Genomic DNA, 20950 nt, shown 5'->3' on the forward strand with positions numbered 1-20950 from the left:
CCCAGTAGGGGGGAGATGGCAAAGTCCCTGAGAAGGCGCTGTAGTGAGAAGGAAGGCAACTTTATTTACTTGGCACTTTTCTTTTAACTCAATACCCTGGCATATTCCTGGCGCTCAGTTTTTTTTTTTTTTTTTACTGTCTTCAGTATGGTAAACTTTCTCCAGACTGGGGGGGGGGGGGCAGGATAGCGTTGCAGAGCGAGTGTCTACCAAAGCCTCCGGCAACCTGTGTGGCCAAGAAGGCTGCAGATGTGTTGGGAACCCTGAGAAAGCTCATCAGGCCAAGGGGCTGGAGGAGTCACGTCACACAAGTCACGCAGGGCTCGAACCCAGAACACCGGCCGAGCCCTGTCGCAGCTGCGTATTTCGGCGGTGGATAGAGGCTAAGCGGGCAGAGGATGCCGGAGCACGCTCCGTACAGCTCCCGGGTGCAGAGGAAGTTTTATTGAACCTCCCCCACCCCAGCCGTAGCTCGCTCTGCTCCCAGCCCCGGTCAATTTCACCATTCATCTGCCCGCTGCGCCAAGCCCCGCGCCCCCGAGGAGGGCCCGCGCCGCAGCCCCGCTCCCCCGCTGTCTCCGTCCCTCCAGGCAGCCCCGCTCCAGGGCGGGAGCCTCGCCAGCCCGGCCGCGGCGCTCAGGCGTAAGGCCGCGTTGCGTGAGCCCTGCCCCTCCCGGCTCTCTCCTGCCCCGGCCCCGGTTTCCGGCCGGGCCTTTCACGCCGAGGGACGCCGCTGGGAGCCGGCCCCGGCTGCGCCCGTCGCTCGGTCGGGGCTGGAAGCGCCCAACCAGGTGCGCCTGCGGGAAGCGCTCCCCGGCCCTCGTCCCAGGGCGCTGAGCGAGCCGGCAACCATGGGGCCGACCCAGCTGCTGCTCTCTCAGGCCGTGAGTAACAGCCGCGGCGCTCCCCGGGGAGGGGAGAGGAGAGCGGGGCCCGGGGCAGCCAGGAGACCCCCCCCCTTCTCCAGGGGAGGGGGCGTTCAGGGGCGAGGGCGAGGCCCCGCACTAGACGGGGGGGGGGGCGCTTTTCTCCCGGTCCTCCTCGGTCCTCCCTGTCCGCTTGTGATGCAGAGGCGGCGCCGTATTTTTTTGAAGCGTGAACATTTGTTTTGTCAGTGAATCCTGACCAATATCGCTGGCAAATTTTCAATGAGATTTTTTTCTTTGGTGCCCTACACACCTCTGGTCTCTGGGTCTTAGTTACCTTTATCTTCTCGCTTTTGTCTTTATGATTTGGGAATTGTACTTATTAAAACGTTAAAAGAAAAGGAGGACTTGTGGCACCTTAGAGCCTAACACATTTATTAGAGCATAAGCTTTCGTGAGCTACAGCTCGAGCTGTAGCTCACGAAAGCTTATGCTCTAATAAATGTGTTAGGCTCTAAGGTGCCACAAGTCCTCCTTTTCTTTTTGCGAATACAGTCTAACACGGCTGCTACTCTGAAACCTATTAAAACGTTGTGACTCTTTATTTTGCTCACGTCTTTACGCCTTGCCCATTCCACCAATGTGCCTTCCCCCCAGTGTAGATGGGTTCCCTGCTCTTCTCCAGTGACTGCTCTGCTCTGTTGCGGTTGCTCGTGTGGGTGCTATTGCTAATAGTGATTTGTGTCTAAGGTGCATACACCAGCCTGTTAACTGAGTCAAAAAGTTGGGCTGATTTAAATGTTCATGGTTTAAATTGGCATAATGGGAGTCACTTGTTTTAATTTTGCTGTTTCCGTGTTTTGTTTCTTTTCTAAAGAAAAGTTAATTTTCTTTGGTACGCAAAGCTGCATGTTGGTCAATAAACTAGATGACTTTCAGGTTCTTACATTTTTTCCCCAAAATGGGAAAACTATTTACTAGACCTTAATTATTCTTTGAGACATACTGCACTATGTTTCTGAGCGAATTAAACTCAGGGCTTGTCTACACTGGCAATTTACAGCACTGCAATTTCTTGCTCAGAGGTGTGAAAAAACACCCCCCTGAGAGCAGCAAGTTTCAGTGCTGTAAAGTGCCAGTGTAGACAATGCATCAGTGCTGGGAACTACACCCCTTGTGGAGGTTCGGGGTGCGGGAGGGGCTCAGGGCTGGGGCAGAGGGTTTGGGTGCTGGGGTGAAGGCTGTGGGGTGGGGCTGGGAATGAGGGGTTCAGGCTGTGGGAAGGGACGGGGGTTGGGGTGCGGGAGGAGGTCAGGGCTCTGGGCTGGGGGTGCAGGCTCTGGGGTGGGGCCGGGGATGAGGGGTTTGGGGCAGGAGAGGGCTCTGGGTTGGGGTGTGGGAGGGGTCAGGGCTCTGGGCTGGGGTTGCAGGCTCTGGGGTGAGGCCAGGTTGAGGGGCTTGGGGGTAGGAGGTGGGGCTCTGGGTTTGAGCGGGGGCTCAGGGCTGGGGGAGGGAGGGGTCCAGGCTCTGGGCTGGGGGTGCAGGCTCTGGGGTGGGGCTGGGGATGAGGGGTTTGGGTGTAGGAAGGGGCTCTGGGTTTGAGGGGGGCTCAGGGTTGGGGCAGGGGATTGGGGCGCGGGCTTAACTCCGGCGGCTCCCGGTTAGTGGTGCAGCTGGGGTGCAGAGGCAGGCTTCCCTTCTGTCCTGGCACTGCCGAGTGCGCTGCGCCCTGGAAGCCGTCAGCAGCAGGTCTGGCCCCTAGACAGAGGTGCTCAGCTCTCACCTGCAGGCACCGCCCTGCCCCCAGCCAGTCAATGGGAGTGCAGAGCTGGTGCTTGGGCGGGGGCCTGCCCGCCTAGGAGCCGAACCTGCCGCTTCCTGGGCGCAGCGTGGTGTCAGAACCGGTAGGGGCTAACCTGCCTTAGCCAGGAAGCACTGCCAACAGGACTTTTAACAGCCCGGTCGGCGGTGCTTACCAGAGCCACCGCGACCCAGTGCCTTACATTCCGTGACCCAGTATTGCGTTGTGACCCACAGTTTGAAAACCGCTGGTCTAGATACTCAAACCTCGGTGGTTCAGGAGTCAAACTAGCAATCAACATTACCCAAAAGAGCCACAGTAGTGTGAATTAATTGTGAATCTATGAATCTATGAATTAATTGTTTCATTTACTATAGTACTATATATTCAGTCATACAGTGTTTTAATATCGTATGCTTCAAAGAGGTGCAGGAAATGTATCAAAAAGCTAATTGGGGCTTGAGAGCCTCAGTCTGAGTATCACTGGTTTAGAGCATTGTGGGGTTGTGCTGGGAGGATTTAGCATTGCAGCTTCTGTGCCAGCACATGCTGGTTACTCTGACACTGCAATAGTGTAGAGTCTAAAAAACTGTCGTCTTTTATGGTTTTTTTTGCTGTTTAGTTTCTTGGAGAGTTTCCTGAAAAATATAGAGGACAGAATTAATAATGGCTAATTAAGAAATACATATATGCGGGTGCACCTCCCCAATATATGTAATTTACTTGGTGTTGCTACAACTCTTCAGATAATGCCTCAGCTCCTACACTTCTGAAATGTGAAAAAGAGAATACAAGAACTGGGTTTTTAGTTAATGGATGAATAGCAAGCTGATCCCCTCCACACTCTCTATTGCTAATTAAATCCACTTATCTCTCCACAGTGCTTCAGGAAGTACCCACTTATCACCTGTCTGTTTTTCCTCAAGAAGTGATAGGTCTTCTTTGGGCTCCATAGTACTGTGTGTGGGATGGGAAGCAGGGGAATGTACTGAGATGCATGGAGAATCCTGGAGGGATGTTATTGCTCCAGAATGGTCTTGTCTCTGTCTTCGAGGAGGCATGAGAGAGAGAGAAACTGTAGTGTCAAACGAAGAACAGGAAGGAAAACAAAACTCCAACAACCCAATAATAAAATTAAAGTTAAAAAAACCCGACTTTTTTTTAATCTCCTTGAGCATTGCTACACAAAGACAGTGGTATTCGGCATAATATATATTTGGTCCACAAACTTGCAAGCAGCCTGGCAGAAGATGCTATTGTCTCTCCAGAATGATATTTGCAGGTGTCAGGGTGTAGCCGCTGTAGGTGCACCATTGTAACATTCACCTGGTATTGTTGGTAGTCAGAAGTGCGATTTTCCAACTGCCAGTAGTTAGGTCACTGTGACTGTATTTTTCTGATACTGACCGAGACACAGTTACCTGTACCATTGAACTCCAGATTGGGTTACTGCAATGTACTCTATGTGATGCATCCGATGAAGTGAGCTGTAGCTCACGAAAGCTTATGCTCTAATAAATTTGTTAGTCTCTAAGGTGCCACAAGTACTCCTTTTCTTTATGTGAGGCTAGTCTTCCAAGGTGACTTGGAAGCTACATCTAATGCAGGATGTGACTTTCTGTTTGTTTATGGGGTCTGCTGCTATCGTTTCTGTTTGTTGGTATTATAGTAGCACTAGGGACTAAGCATTGTGTTAGGCACTGTACAGAGTAATAGATAAACTCTTTGGGGCAGGGACTAGCAATGTAAATAGAAAAGACAGAGAGAATAGCAGAAGGGACATAACTTACAGAGTAATTTGCAAATTATCATAACATTGTACCTGTTCTCTATAGTATGTGCTAACTTCCAGTTTGCTTTTTAGTGCAATCAAGATAATAGAATCATAGAAGATTAGGGTTCAAAGAGACCTCAGGAGGTCATCTAGTCCAACCCCCTGTTCAAAGCAGGACCACCCCAAACTAAATCATCCTAGCCTGGGCTTTTTCAAGCCAGGCCTTAAAAACCTCTAAGGATGGAGATTCCACCACCTCCCTAGGTAACCCATGCTGGTGCTTCACCACCCTCCTAGTGAAATAGTTTTTCCTAATACCCAATCTAGACCTCCCCCACTGCAACTTGAGACCATTGCTCCTTGTTCTGTCATCTGTCACCACTGAGAACAACTGATCTCCATCCTCTTTGGAACCCCCCTTCAGATAGTTGAAGGCTGCTATCAAATCCCCCTCACTCTAATGCAGACTAAAGAAGCCCAGTTCCCTCAGCTTCTCCTCATAAGTCATGTGCCCCAGCCCCCTAATCATTTTCATTGCCCTCCACTGGATACTCTACAATTTGTCCACATCCTTTCTGTAGTGGGGGGCCCAAAACTGGACTCAGTACTCCAGATGTGGCCTCATCATTGCCGAATAGAGAGGAATAATCACTTCCCTTGATCTGCTGGCAATGTTCCTACTAACGCAGCCCAATATGTTTTTAGCTTTCTTGGCAACAAGGGTATACTGTTGACACACATGCAGCTTCTTGTCCATTGTAATCCCCAGGTCCTTTTCTGCAGAACTGTCACTTAGCCAGTCGGTCCCCAGCCTGTAGCAGTGCATGGGATTCTCCTGTTCTAGGTGCAGGACTCTGCACTTGTCCTTGTTGTACCTCATCAGATTTCTTTTGGCCCAATCCTCCAATTTGTCTAGATCACTCTGGACTGTACTTCCTACCCTCCATTGTACCTACCTCTCCTCCCAGCGTAGTGTCATCCGCGAACTTGCTGAGGGTGCAATCCATCCCATCATCCAGATCATTAATAAAGATGTTGAACAAAACCAGCTCCAGGACCGACCTCCGGAGCACTCTGCTTGATACCAACTGCCAACTAGACATCTAGCCGTTGATCACTACCTGCTGAGCCCGATGATCTAGCCAGCTTTTCAGCTACCTTATAGTGCATTCATCCAATCCATACTCCTTTAACTTGCTGGCAAGAATACTGTGGGAGACCTTATCAAAAGCTTTGCTAAAGTCAAGATATATCATGTCCACTGCTTTCCCCATATCCACAGAGCCAGTTATCGCATCATAGGAGGCAATCAGGTTGGTCAGGCATGACTTGCCCCGGTGAATCCATATTGACTGTTTCTGATCACCTTCCTCTCTACAAGTGCTTCAAAATGGATTCCTTGAGGACCTGCTCCATGATTTTTTCCAGGGACTGAGGTGAGGCTGACTGGTCTGTAGTTCCCCGGATTCTGTTTCTTCCCTTTTTTAAAGATGGGCACTATATTTGCCTTTTTCCAATCGTCAGGGACCTTCCCCGATTGCCACGAGTTTTCAAAGATAATGGCGAATGGCTCTGCAATCACATCAGTCAACTCCCTCAGCACCCTCTGATACATTGCATCTGGCCCCATGGGCTTGTGCATGTCTAGCTTTTTTAAATAGTCCTTAACCTATTCTTTCACCACTGAGGACACCACTCCCCATATTGTGCTGGCCAGTGCAGCGGTCTGGGAGCTGACCTTGTCTGTGAAGACCAAGGCAAAAAAAACATTGAGTACTTCAGCTTTTTCCACATCATCTGTCGCTAGATTGCCTCTCTCATTCAGTAAGGGTCCCATACTTTCCCTGACCACCTTCTTGTTGCTAACATACCTGTAGAAACCCTTCTTGTTACCCTTCACATCCCTTGCTAGCTGCAACTTCAGTTGTGCCTTGACCTTCCTGATTACACATCTGCATGCTCAAGAAATATTTTTATACTCCTCCCTAGTCTTCTGTCCAAGTTTCCACTTCTTGTAAGTTTCCTTTTTGTGTTTAAGATCACTGAAGATTTCACTGTTAAGCCACATTTGTTATTCTGTCTGCACATCAGGATGGTGTTGGTGTTGATTTTGATATATAAAACACTATATGGTTTGGTCCTGGCTACCTAAGAGATTGTCCAGGCAAAATTGCCACAATTGATGAAAAATAAGCATTCATAGCTTTGAGCATTTGGAGTCTGGAAGAGCATTGTCTCTGACATTTGATTTTCCTGTAGATTCAGTGGAATCCAAGTTGGTTAACCTTCAAGGCAGAGTGTTAGGATTACCTGTTTTCTCAGGTTTTTGTCTGAGGATAATGGTTGTGGAAATGTAGGAATTTCCAGACTGACCCAATAGCCATCTAGTCCAGTATTGTGTCTTTGACAGTGGGCAGTACCAGTATGGTTCGTGCTCACTAACATACCCACGTAGACCCTGTTGGTGTGAACTAAAAGATACCCAGTTCGTGTTGATATAGTTACCTTTTAGTTCTCAAAATGGATGTAGTTTGCATTGATGAAGTCCTGAAATCATAGAATCATAGAATCATAGAATATCAGGGTTGGAAGGGACCCCAGAAGGTCATCTAGTCCAACCCCCTGCTCAAAGCAGGACCAAGTCCCAGTTAAATCATCCTAGCCAGGGCTTTGTCAAGCCTGACCTTAAAAACCTCTAAGGAAGGAGATTCTACCACCTCCCTAGGTAACGCATTCCAGTGTTTCACCACCCTCTTAGTGAAAAAGTTTTTCCTAATATCCAATCTAAACCTCCCCCATTGCAACTTGAGACCATTACTCCTCGTTCTGTCATCTGCTACCATTGAGAACAGTCTAGAGCCATCCTCTTTGAAACCCCCTTTCAGGTAGTTGAAAGCAGCTATCAAATCCCCCCTCATTCTTCTCTTCTGCAGACTAAACAATCCCAGCTCCCTCAGCCTCTCCTCATAAGTCATGTGCTCTAGACCCCTAATCATTTTTGTTGCCCTTCGCTGTACTCTTTCCAATTTATCCACATCCTTCTTGTAGTGTGGGGCCCAAAACTGGACACAGTACTCCAGATGAGGCCTCACCAGTGTCGAATAGAGGGGAACGATCACGTCCCTCGATCTGCTCGCTATGCTCCTACTTATACATCCCAAAATGCCATTGGCCTTCTTGGCAACAAGGGCACACTGCTGACTCATATCCAGCTTCTCGTCCACTGTCACCCCTAGGTCCTTTTCCGCAGAACTGCTGCCGAGCCATTCGGTCCCTAGTCTGTAGCGGTGCATTGGATTCTTCCATCCTAAGTGCAGGACCCTGCACTTATCCTTATTGAACCTCATTAGATTTCTTTTGGCCCAATCTTCCAATTTGTCTAGGTCCTTCTGTATCCTATCCCTCCCCTCCAGCGTATCTACCACTCCTCCCAGTTTAGTATCATCCGCAAATTTGCTGAGAGTGCAATCCACACCATCCTCCAGATCATTTATGAAGATATTGAACAAAACGGGCCCCAGGACCGACCCCTGGGGCACTCCACTTGACACCGGCTGCCAACTAGACATGGAGCCATTGATCACTACCCGTTGAGCCCGACAATCTAGCCAGCTTTCTACCCACCTTATAGTGCATTCATCCAGCCCATACTTCCTTAACTTGCTGACAAGAATGCTGTGGGAGACCGTGTCAAAAGCTTTGCTAAAGTCAAGAAACAATACATCCACTGCTTTCCCTTCATCCACAGAACCAGTAATCTCATCATAAAAGGCGATTAGATTAGTCAGGCATGACCTTCCCTTGGTGAATCCATGCTGACTGTTCCTGATCACTTTCCTCTCCTCTAAGTGCTTCAGGATTGATTCTTTGAGGACCTGCTCCATGATTTTTCCAGGGACTGAGGTGAGGCTGACCGGCCTGTAGTTCCCAGGATCCTCCTTCTTCCCTTTTTTAAAGATGGGCACTACATTAGCCTTTTTCCAGTCATCCGGGACTTCCCCCGTTCGCCACGAGTTTTCAAAGATAATGGCCAAGGGCTCTGCAATCACAGCCGCCAATTCCCTCAGCACTCTCGGATGCAATTCGTCCGGCCCCATGGACTTGTGCACGTCCAGCTTTTCTAAATAGTCCCTAACCACCTCTATCTCTACAGAGGGCTGGCCATCTCTTCCCCATTTTGTGATGCCCAGCACAGCAGTCTGGGAGCTGACCTTGTTAGTGAAAACAGAGGCAAAAAAAGCATTGAGTACATTAGCTTTTTCCACATCCTCTGTCACTAGCTTGCCTCCCTCATTCAGTAAGGGGCCCACACTTTCCTTGGCTTTCTTCTTGTTGCCAACATACCTGAAGAAACCCTTCTTGTTACTCTTGACATCTCTTGCTAGCTGCAGCTCCAGGTGCGATTTGGCCCTCCTGATATCTTTCCTACATGCCCGAGCAATATTTTTATACTCTTCCCTGGTCATATGTCCAACCTTCCACTTCTTGTAAGCTTCTTTTTTATGTTTAAGATCCGCTAGGATTTCACCATTAAGCCAAGCTGGTCGCCTGCCATATTTACTATTCTTTCGACTCATCGGGATGGTTTGTCCCTGTAACCTCAACAGGGATTCCTTGAAATACAGCCAGCTCTCCTGGACTCCCTTCCCTTTCATGTTAGTCCCCCAGGGGATCCTGGCCATCTGTTCCCTGAGGGAGTCAAAGTCTGCTTTCCTGAAGTCCAGGGTCCGTATCCTGCTGCTTACCTTTCTTCCCTGCGTCAGGATCCTGAACTCAACCAACTCATGGTCACTGCCTCCCAGATTCCCATCCACTTTTGCTTCCCCCACTAATTCTACCCGGTTTGTGAGCAGCAGGTCAAGAAAAGCGCTCCCCCTAGTTGGCTCCCCTAGCACTTGCACCAGGAAATTGTCCCCTACGCTTTCCAAAAACTTCCTGGATTGTCTATGCACCGCTGTATTGCTCTCCCAGCAGATATCAGGAAAATTAAAGTCACCCATGAGAATCAGGGCATGCGATCTAGTAGCTTCCGTGAGTTGCCGGAAGAAAGCCTCATCCACCTCATCCCCCTGGTCCGGTGGTCTATAGCAGACTCCCACCATGACATCTCTCTTGTTGCACACACTTCTAAACTTAATCCAGAGACACTCAGGTTTTTCCACAGTTTCGTACCGGAGCTCTGAGCAGTCATACTGCTCCCTTACATACAGTGCTACTCCCCCACCTTTTCTGCCCTGCCTGTCCTTCCTGAACAGTTTATAACCATCCATGACTGTACTCCAGTCATGTGAGTTATCCCACCAAGTCTCTGTTATTCCAATCACGTCATAATTCCTTGACATCACCAGGACCTCCAGTTCTCCCTGCTTGTTTCCAAGGCTTTGTGCATTTGTATATAAGCACTTGAGATAACCTGTTGATCGCCCCTCATTCCCAGTATGAGGCAGGAGCCCTCCCCTCACAGACATTCCTGCCTGTGCTTCCTCCCGGTATCCCGCTTTCCCACTTACCTCAGGGCTTTGGTCTCCTTCCCCCGGTAATGGGAATGGGAAACTATGCATCTTTTATTTTACACTCTACAGTTTAGACCCTTGTAATCTGGATCTGTTGTGCCATGTAGACAAAGCCCTCAATCTGCAGCAAAGGAGATTTAGGTTAGATATTAGGAAAAACTTTCTAACTGTAAGGATAGTTAAACACTGGAATAGGCTTCCAAGGAAGATTGTGGAATCCCCATCATTGGAGAACAGGTTAGACAAACACCTGTCAGGGATGATCTAGCTATACTTTGTCCTAACTCAGTGCATAGGGCTGGATTAGATGACCACTCAATGTCCCTTCCATTCCTACATTTCTAAGATTCTAATTTTATTGTGTTGTGATGATTTTCCTTTATTTCTTAATTATTTCCAGGTACATGGCCGGGGAGGCTATGATTCTGATTTTAGTGATGATGAGAGTGGAGAGAAATCTGACCAAAGGAATGAAAGGTAATGCATTATAATGGCATTGTACATTACATTTCTTATGTGCATATGACTTATATATATATATAATACCCTGGTTTTTTAACTTTGACATAGTGAAGCTGTTTGTGAAAAATAAAAACGTTTGATTCCTATGCCACTGCCTCCTCAGGCTTGTCAGAGCGTGTTGTCTCCAAGGCGCAACTGAGAAAGATCAGTTCTGCCACGTCCATCTGGTGTCTGTATGCTTCTCATATCTCACAGCTGAGTGCTTCGTTTTTCCAAGCACTAGCATCAACAGCGGGGTTTTGGCTGCTCTGTTCAATTTCGTATCACTTTATTACCACCCACCAGGACTTGTGGAGCTGCAAAGAGAGATCAAAAGGACTAAGGCCAGGTGGCAGCAGGCTTTGTAGGAATAAAACACCTACCTCATGGAAAGGAAACACTAACACTGCTTGATTATTATTTAATTTCTTCTAGTCTGTTCTTTCTGTTAAGCCTGGCTTCAAGAGACCAACGAATTGGGTCAGTTAACTTACACTTAGCCCTTGAGATGCTCATTTAAGCTCAGCCTTGTCAATTTCATTTAGTGATTCATACACTTTGTGACCCTGAATTTTGGGTCTGACCATCTTCTTTTATTGGGAAGCTTTTTCTGCTGTGGCACTGTGCTTCCCTGATAGTTCACTCACAGCACTACAGAGTTGGTCTGAATTGATTCAGGAATTATTTTTTTGTTCCAGGATCTGTTTCTGTGACTCTTTTCCTTAATCTTCTGTCGGTCTCCATTCCAGTCAGGTTTTCTGGGAACCTTTTATATTTTCTGTAGTGGAAGTAAGGGGAAATGTTTTGTAGTGTCTGACTGCATTTTGTATCTGACCTTGAAGGTGCTTTAACCATTAAAAGAAATTTAGGTGTTTTTTCTCCTTTTAGAATTTTTAGCTGTCTTCTGTTAAAAATATTGACTCCTTTGTTCAGTTTTAGTTTGTTTTTCCAAGTGCCTTAATTAATCATTCTAGTTGCTAGATGAAATATTAAATATTGGGAGCGTTTCAAACAAATCATCTTCTCTACCCTTTCTTCTGGCACACAGCCAGAGCGACGCAAGTTGCATTGACTTAAAGCAGTGTCCACGCTGCGCTATGTCGGCGGGAGATGCTCTCCTGCCAACATAGCTTCTGCCTTTTGCGGAGGTGGAGTAATTATGCTGACGGGAGAGCACTGTCCCGTCAGCATAGTGTGTCTTCACCAGATGTTCTACAGTGGCGCAGCTGCATTGGTGCAGCTGTGCCACTGCAGAATGGTAGTATAGACTTGTCTTAACAAGAGGCAAACAATGCTAATCTGTACACAGCCTTTTCCTTATAACATTCAAGCTGCTGACTTTGGTGTACTAGAACTTATTGTATATGAAAACTTTTTGAATAATTTATTCCTTACTTTTTTCCCCATGCATAGGACAAGTAATGAAGATGCCCTACTCATAAAACCATTCCAGAAAGTAAAACAGGTCAAGGTGGCTGACAGACAAATTGCAGCAGAAGAATGGGATAGGTAATGGTCACTTCTATCAGAGATTTTTATATTGAAACTGAACTTTTACTTAAGCAAAATTATTATTTCTGTTAACAGGGAAGAAGCAAGAAATAGGAGATTTCATTTGATAGCCATGGATGCTGTATCCTTTGATTATTTGTTTATATTGGTAAAAACACATTCTCAGCTTTTCAACTTTTCTTTCAGTTGGGGAGAAATGCTCCTGTCAGGGACACGTTTATGTGAGTCTCCTTATTGTCTGGGGAATTTCTGTGCACCAGCAGAGACTAGGTATTGTTTTAGATCATCATCTGTCCGCCACCAATCACTAGATATTTCAGATCCACCTATGAAAGAGGTTTCCAAACTGTCCCTAATTGCAGTTAGTGTTTAAGTTGTAGCTGTGAGTTCCATATCTAAGACTCAATTACTACACGTGTGGTATTGGATCAAGGTGCTTTGATTTTTAGCGCAAGCAGACCTTGCTGCTTCACAATTCTATCTGAGACTATCATTATCTGAATAAACTTATATTTGTGCTGGAAGGCCAAGAACACAATAATTAATCCAAAAGACAGTTCAAGAAAGGATTATCCCAAGTAGTGTCCTCCACAGATGTGATACTGTGCACCTGTTAATATCACATTTTGTTTATTTTAGCTCTTTTATTTTGAATGGAAGAATCAGGTTTGATTACTTTAATGCTTCAGACCTAAACTATTGTCTTCATCAGCTACAAAATTTCCCTTTTAACTATTTTTCTTTGAAGTTTAACATGAAAATAATTATTTTACAGTGAAACTAACCAGTTATATATAGATAGGGGAAAGATCATATAACTCCCCTGTTGAACTTTCCGTCAGGTCATCTTTATTATAGCCTAACAGTTGCTCTTTGGAATTTAGCAGTAGGTGGATGTAGCATTTTGTGGCAGATTGCACTCATTTAATTGAATTGAAAATAATGCAACACACCTGACAGATTTGTGTGATTTATCTGCCATAAGTGATGTAAGCTATTTTATAGGCTGCCAATCCAGTTTAGTAAAAACATCCTCCAGGACATATCTGCAACCATCTTTATGTTTGGAGGATTGGTAATACTTTATGACCTTTATGTTAAGCACATATAGATTTGTTCAATGATCTTATGAATAGTTAATTTGAAGGTACTGTAGTAATACTTCTGCTTGATATTGTGCTCATATTCCTCTCACTACCACAGAGAAATCACTGTAACGGGGTTCCCGTGGTACAGCCTGGATTGTGTAATCGCTGAGCCCTCTGTCCCACTAACCTAGGTTATCCGTCTCAGTGGTGAATATATGGGTTCCAGGGTGTCACTGAGGTACAGAGTGTCATAATGAGCAGAGACTTGCCGTATTGCATGATGAAATTCAAATAGCCCTGTGTAAATCTTAGCATTATTGTTTTTTATTATTATCTATCTAGTGTCTCAGTAGCCGAAGTGAATTAGTTTCCTGACTGATATAGTCATGGTTATAAATTATTTGAAAACAGTAGAACTTGTATTTTATTTAGTTATATTGGGATTAATATGGGTATATTGTGTGGACTTGTGGTAATCTATATGTGGAGCATGCAAACATTTGGAGATGCCACGTTTCGTTGCAATAGAGAGAAATTGTCATTTGTGCTACTTATCTCAAACTTACTCTTCAGCTAGGTCTTCATTTTTAAGAAACGCTTTTACTTTGTCAGGTCTATCACAAAAATCTGAGTACACACAGTGCCATGAACCAAAGGCACATTTCAAGCTGAAGATGTTGTGAGCTGAACTGTGTTAGCTTGTTTCCTGTTCTGTATTATTTAGATTGTAAGTTCTTCGGGGCAGGGAATTTGTCTTATATTTTGTTGGTGCTGTGTACATTGATAAAGCTATAAATGTTTTATAATAATGTGGTGTCCTGGCTAAAGGCCAGAAGCTTAATTGACCAAGAAAGGATAAAATCCAGTAGTTCTAGCTGAGTGAGCTATGCTTATGTAACAAAATCAGGTGTTCCTCCGAAGTAATTAACCCTGCTGTGTCACCTTTACATTATTTTTCCTGCACTCTTTCCACATAAAGTCATCTGCATGTGGCTAATGATCAAGTTGTAAAAACAAGCAGTTGAAGAAGAAGCTGTGATTAAAGAGCCTGTGGTAGAATTGGTTAGCCATAGTGTTTCTATTGTTTTCATGGAACTTTGTATAAGTACCTGATTTAGATAATTTCTCTACTGCTACCATCTTATTCTTTTCCTCCAGTTGTAAGGGCAAGTCAGTTGCCTATTATTATCAAAGTTAATAGTGGTGACAAAGAAGCTGGAGTTCCTTGAAGTTAGTCAACTTCATCATGATGTATACAGTCTCCTGTAGCCTTGCTAAATAAAGGCACCTAACTGTAGTCTTGAATTTAAGTCTTTAATTTTTGAAGAATAACATTAAGATTGAGTTAACATTTGGAAACTTCTACCAGAAAATACATGTACAATCTTTTATTCCGTAAAATGATTTTAATGCAGGCGGTAGGTTGACAGAAATGAGTTCTTATTGAACTCAATTTAACATGTTTCAGAGTCGCAGCCGTGTTAGTCTGTATTCCCAAAAAGAAAAGGAGTACTTGTGGCACCTTAGAGACTAACAAATTTATTAGAGCATAAGCTTTCTTGAGCTACAGCTCACTTCATCGGATGCATCGAATCAATTTAACATGTGGCTTAAGAACATGCCAGAAAGATAATTTGTTTCCAATTCTGTAGTTCCATAAATGTCTGAGAAATTTGTTATATATTTTAAGTTATTGTTTTACTGTTTTGTTTTTGTTCACAAGCAAAAGCAAAACCGTATAAACAATCACGTTATTCTAGAAATAAGCACCTCCACAAATGGAAATAAAATGTGTCAAATTACATCTGTAAGACAGAAATGTCCTAACAATCTCAATACAATTTCCTGTAACTTGGTATTGTGGTCCTAAACAAAGTTATCTACTGAAGTTTGTTATTGCTTTTACACTGACACTGAAAACTACATAAAAATGCCTCATTTTATTAGTAATTTTATATTTATATTGGGAAAAAATGATAGATATATTTTAAACCAAAGTTGGAGTATCATGGAACTCTAGTTTGTATTGCAATAGAATACACAGTAAAGGCTGGATTAAAGATCTGTTGTACATCTTCAAATATACTAAAAAATTTTATAAGGGTGTAGCATGTGGATGGGTTTTACAATTTAAATTCTGTCCTAAAATTCTTCTGTTGAGAATTAATTTATAATAAGAGTTCTTTAAACTTCATTTCCATTAAAATTAATTTTGGTAATAGCTTCTTTAAATTCTTTATACTGTAGAAACAATTTTGTACTAATCTTTTTATCTGAGGTAATGGTAGTGTGAAGCCAAATAAACTAGCTGTGGAGTGAGAGAGAACACTGAAAATAAATTCCTTAATTTTGCTTAATTCAGTATGCAAGACATAAAAAGTTTGTGAATGACTACATTTTATACTATGGTGGCAAAAAGGAGGACTTCCAACGTTCAGGGTAAGTACCGTTAGAGAACATACTTACCTGTTTTATAACACTGCTAAAATATATGCTGGGTAATTAATTCTGTGGCCAGAGATTTATTTGTGTATCAAATCATTAACCTTTTTGCTAAAATGTACCAACTATGGTAGTTGTAAATATCTGAATTAGATGTGGAGAATTGTTAGTTGTCTGGATTTAACTTTGTACAATTTGTATTTATACATGAAAAATTAGATGAAATTCAGATGGGAGTTTTTATTTTTGTGTTATGTAGATTAAAAGACAAGACATGGAAGGTGTATCTAAAATAACCCAGTATTTGCTGAGTGTTCAACTCTCATTCCTAGAATGTCAAATGCTACTCTGATGAGAGTAGAAAATGACAATCTTGTACTCAGACTTCTGGGGTGCAGCGCATAATGCTAAAATAATTGATTGCAGGTAGTAAAATTGTTTGTCATTTGGAGTACAGGGTAATTTTTAAAGGATAATTATCAAATTTGCCAAAGTCACGAGAGGCTAGTTACTAGGGTTGAGGTTTCCTAAGAATTGCAGGCAGTTATTTACACGTTCTTCACTAATGTTAATGAAGATGTGTGGATAAATTCTCTGTACTGTTTTGGCAATCTGAACCCAGGAGACTTGTGAAGTCTGAAATATCACTAAACATCTGCCCAAGGAAGCTAAACCCTTGTTCTGAGCTGCAGATAATCCTCTTTTTATGTTTTAAACATAACTTTTCGTATAGAATTAAATCTCACACAGTTTTAATAGTTATGAGTGACTTTAATGTTGGAAGCAAGCTCTTTTATTCTTTTAAGAAAAAAGTTAGTGTATGATACTTGTTCTCATGAACAATTGTTGCTTCTTAAAAGTATCTCCCAGTATGGCCAACAATAAATAATACAAAGAATTATAAAATACCATTGTTTGCCAAATGATGATCTGATTATTTTGTTTCTGGTGCTGTAAAATTTCATTTTAATACTAGATTTGCTTTTTAAGAAAAATGTACTCTTTCACAGAGCAAGTGACAAGACAGACCTTGATGTTGTAAGAGAAAACTATAGATTCCTGTGGAAAGAGGAAGATGCAGTGGACATGAATTGGTAACTTGGGCTATAAGACATTATTTTTAGATCACTTTGTATTTTTCTTTTTCCTCATTCATTAAAAATTGCCATGCATATTTGTTTTTATTGCTTTGAACTCTTGATAAATTAAAAAAGGGTAGGAGATAAAGTAATACAGCTCTGTGTCAGAATGAACTAATGACATAGAAATGAATAAACTATTGTTCATTCCCTAAGATAACTAAACTACCATTCAGAAACCCAGAAGAGTACAACTTCAAAATTATGCTTTGTTTGTGCTTTAAATATATTTTTTTAAATATATTATTATTTTCAAAAGAAACTAAAACTGTTTCATGACAATTACTCTCATCAAGCTGTATATTTTCTTATTTTGTTTTATTTTTACCACTACAACTTGTATTCATTAGAGAAAACAAAACTGCAATGCCCCTGTCCTGTTAATGACCTAACTATGTATTAGGGTTTATGTTGTTTCACTATGTATTTTCCATATGCTTAATCAATAATGTTGTCTTTCTGGTTACAGGGAAAAGAGACTGGCAAAGAAATACTATGATAAATTATTCAAAGAGTATTGTATAGCAGATCTGACTAGATACAAAGAGAACAAGGTACATTTTTAAATTCATAAATCTCTTTGGTTGCAAAATAGATTCTTTGTTCTATATATTGATAGAGGCCACTGCATTAAGATCCAGTCCTGCAAACACTGCCTATGCTGAGTTCTGTGGGACTACTCATGATAAATGTCTGTAAGATTGGGCCCTAAATTTGTGCAGAATTAATTTTCTTAAGAAACTTAAGCAACAGAAAAATGCTTAAGATGCCTCCCTTGATTTTTTGGTTGATCTTTATCTCATCTTCCTACATTTATGCCACATTCCTCAAGCCCTTCCACCATCAGGAAATAATCTGTCTCCCTTGAAGTCATTTATCGTTTTCTTTTGTTTTCTTTAATTATCATGCCCAGTACCTTATTCCATGTGTTTATTATACTTTGTGGGAAAAGTTTTTTCCCCAGTTTGCTAATTTTCTTAACGTTTTTGAATCTTTGTCTGGTGTGAACAATATTTTTTTTTCCCTGCTTCACATATGACTTTTCTAAGTTCTGCTAGGTCACCTTGAATTCCCCTCTATTCTAAATGAGAATAAATCCTGTTTCTTTAACTTTTCCTCATGATTATAAGCACTGGAAAATGTTTATCTTTTAGCATAGCTTTGACAGATTGTAATTTGTTTTCTTTTAAGCTATTTTATACACTCTTTCTTCAAACACGCAATTCTCATACTAAGTGCCTCCTCCAAATCTTTATCAACGGTTGGCTTATCCATGTGTACTGCTGGTACAGAGGGAGTCCTATACAGATTTTTCTTTTGGAATGTAAAACTGGCCCTTGAAGGCACAGTCAGCTCCGCCCTACTACCTCTGCAGCTACAGATTGGTTTCAACTTTGTGCTGTACTATTTGTTTTCATCTGCACGTCCAGATATTGAGAAGTTTAATGTCTTCTCTTTTCTGCTCTACTCTGCAGCCCTCATCTGCTGCAGACAGGCTCAGTGGAGCACTGGTTTCTTCATCTGATAGCCACCAGTTCTTCATGTGACTTTCCCCACAGAACTTTAGGTATCCTGCTAAACTTCTGCAGATGGATGCTTTAGAGATGCACAACTTGCATTAGGTATCCCTGCCTACACATCCTATCTATGCCTGCCTTTAGAAGGTTTACACCATAGAATTTCCTCCCCAATTCCCAAATCATATTCAGTTTCATTTTGCTCCTCATTCCAACAAAAGACAGGATCTTTCATATGTTACATAATCTGCTTATCACAAGAACTGGTCCATCAACAAAGAACAACCTTAGGGGTGGGATAGGGGTTAGTCCTAGTATTTTATGATGATCAAGAAGACAGTGTTTCATCCTATTCTGGCTCTATCCCTCAGAATTCCTCCATGCAATATGTCGGATTCAAGGTGGAGATGACTTTCTGTGCTGCATGGATGAAGAGGGAGCTTATCTCCATATGCCTATTCATTTGTTGCATCACAAGAAAGTCCCTCATCTAATTGATTCTTCTACAGAATTATATGTGGAAATTCTTCAAGCAGTGTCTTGTCAAGAAGAACCTCTCATCTTGGAAACCACACTCAGTCCTTTTAGCCATTGGAATCCTGATAGGTGGTAGTCTCAGGGCCCTACATCATGTCACAGCATTTGGTTGAAGATGGAAGCACAAAAAAATAACATCCTCTTGAAGTTTCAGGCTGTGGGATTAGGCTTTCTGTTGTTTCTTCCTTACATCATCATATTTGCAGTCCTGTTAGAAACAAACAGTCAAGCTCCAAGAGTCTGTAGATTAACAGGGAAGGACCAGAAGCCCTTCTCTTTGTCATTAGATTATAAAGATTCTGTCCAAAGTGGAAAGAGCTCGCCTATCGATATCAGATAGGTATATCCAGAACAGTGTTAATGTCCACATAGACTAACTGAGGCAGGAGACAGTTCTGGGCAAGAGGCAACTGAACAAGGTGGTGGTGCAGCAAGACTTTGTCAAATGCTGTCATGGCTGGGTCGTGGGCAGCCATACCTAGTGGTCAAAGCCAGAGTCCACAGTCATGGGATGGGAGTCAAGAATCATTTTGGATCAGGATACCAGGAGATCAGAAGCATGAGACAAACTTGAGGGCAGAACCATGAATCTGTAACCAGAGTCAGCCCAGGTTAGGATACCAGGGGTCAGAGGCAGAAGACAAACTGGAGATCAGAACAATAGGTCGGGAGTCAGAATCAGGCTTGGTCAGGATACCAAAAGGTCAGAGGTAGAGACGAACCAGATATTGGGACCACAAGTCAGATGCAAGAAGTCAAGCGGGTTGGGATGCCAGAAAGTCCAATCAGGGAAGCGGGAGCAGGAAGCACACAGTCCAGAGCAGGATGGATCCCAGTTTTGTACAACAGGGATATACTGCTGGGTTTAGATAAAAGTTGTGGACCAATCAGGACCCCTAGCAATCTGCCAATTAGGTTCCAGGACTGGAGTCCTCTGTCAGGATTCAGCCCTTGGAATTGTTAGCAGTCACTGGGTGGCAGGTTGCAGCTTACTAGCGCCTATGAATCCTGTGGATCAGGGTTCAAGTCCTGCAGTCCGTGAGAGATGTAACTTCTTGCTTTCCACTTCAACCAACCAGACACGTCCCCCTCCCTGCCGCCCAGACAAACTCATGGTTTGCTCCAGACACTAGGATTCCTACAACTGGAGAGGTGGGTGCTTTCTTTTTTGCATGGTCAGGACCTTGCATATATGTCTTTCCTCCTCTACTCCCCCTGGGCATTGCCAGGAAGATCCAGAGGGACCAGACCAAAGTTATTTTCATAGCTGCCGCTAGGCCCAGAAGACCTTGGTTCACCGCCTCTTTCACATATCTATCTGTGATTTCTGGCTCTTTCCTCAGCCCAAAGTTCTTTTCATCAGGGCCAGGTCCTATACCTGCACCTCACCAGCCTCTGCCTAGAAGCCTGGAGGCTGACAAGTGACACTACAATCCTTCGATTATTGCTCTCATATAGTCAATTTCCTAATGCTGTCAGGAGAGCACTCCTGCATTTAAGTGTTACTTTCTTTGGTGTTTGGCTGGGAATGTAACTCTTATTCAGACATTCTGTTCTGCCATCCTAGTGTTTTTCTCAGATGGGAAAACACGGTGGGAGGATCTCAGAGGCCAGGCCCAAGCCTGAGCCCAAATGTCTGCAATTTTTAGCCTCGCAGCCCAAGCTCCACTAGCCTGAGTCAGGTTTCAGAGTAGCAGCCGTGTTAGTCTGTATTCGCAAAAAGAAAAGGAGTACCCGTGGCACCTTAGAGACTAACTAACAAATTTATTAGAGCATAAGCTTTCGTGAGCTACAGCTCACTTCATCAGATGCATCCGATGAAGTGAGCTGTAGCTCACGAAAGCTTATGCTCTAATAAATTTGTTAGTCTCTAAGGTGCCACGGGTACTCCTTTTCTTTTAGCCCGAGTCAGTTGACCTTGGCTCTGAGACTCAGCACTGTGGGTTTTCTATTGTAGTGTAGATGGAGTTTTAGCTTCATTCTTAAGGTTCTTTTAAGGCCATGTTTCAAGCCTCTGGGTCAGTTCTTCTTGTACTTCCTGGCTGTGAAGGTGCTTACTCTTGTCACCATTACTTCAGCCTGGAGTGCTACTACATTGTAAAGAATCTTGCCTCTAGTTTTTCCATGAAAAGATTATCCTTAGACTCACCACATAATTTCTCTGTTTGTTCTTTCTTGTGTTAATCAAAACATTTCCCTTCCTTCCTTGTCTGAAAGAGATCACCATGCATCTGTTAAATGTTGCCAGAGCCATTATTAG

General features: G+C 43.3%; 1 protein-coding gene across 1 annotated transcript in view; it reads left to right on the plus strand.

Moving 5' to 3' along the window:
- Positions 1–300: 300 nt before the first annotated feature.
- The window catches only part of LOC119858422 (protein FRA10AC1), a 52499-nt gene continuing 31849 nt past the window's right edge, over positions 301–20950 (plus strand). Inside the window, exons 1-7 of the mRNA XM_038408983.2 lie at positions 301–884; positions 10355–10431; positions 11869–11964; positions 12043–12088; positions 15418–15494; positions 16508–16591; positions 17106–17190. Coding sequence (XP_038264911.1) covers positions 852–884; positions 10355–10431; positions 11869–11964; positions 12043–12088; positions 15418–15494; positions 16508–16591; positions 17106–17190 — 498 coding nt within the window. The 5' untranslated portion in view covers positions 301–851. The remainder of the gene's footprint in view (positions 885–10354; positions 10432–11868; positions 11965–12042; positions 12089–15417; positions 15495–16507; positions 16592–17105; positions 17191–20950) is intronic.

Source organism: Dermochelys coriacea, chromosome 7 (genome assembly GCF_009764565.3).
Source record: "Dermochelys coriacea isolate rDerCor1 chromosome 7, rDerCor1.pri.v4, whole genome shotgun sequence".
Classification (NCBI taxonomy): Eukaryota; Metazoa; Chordata; order Testudines; family Dermochelyidae; genus Dermochelys; species Dermochelys coriacea.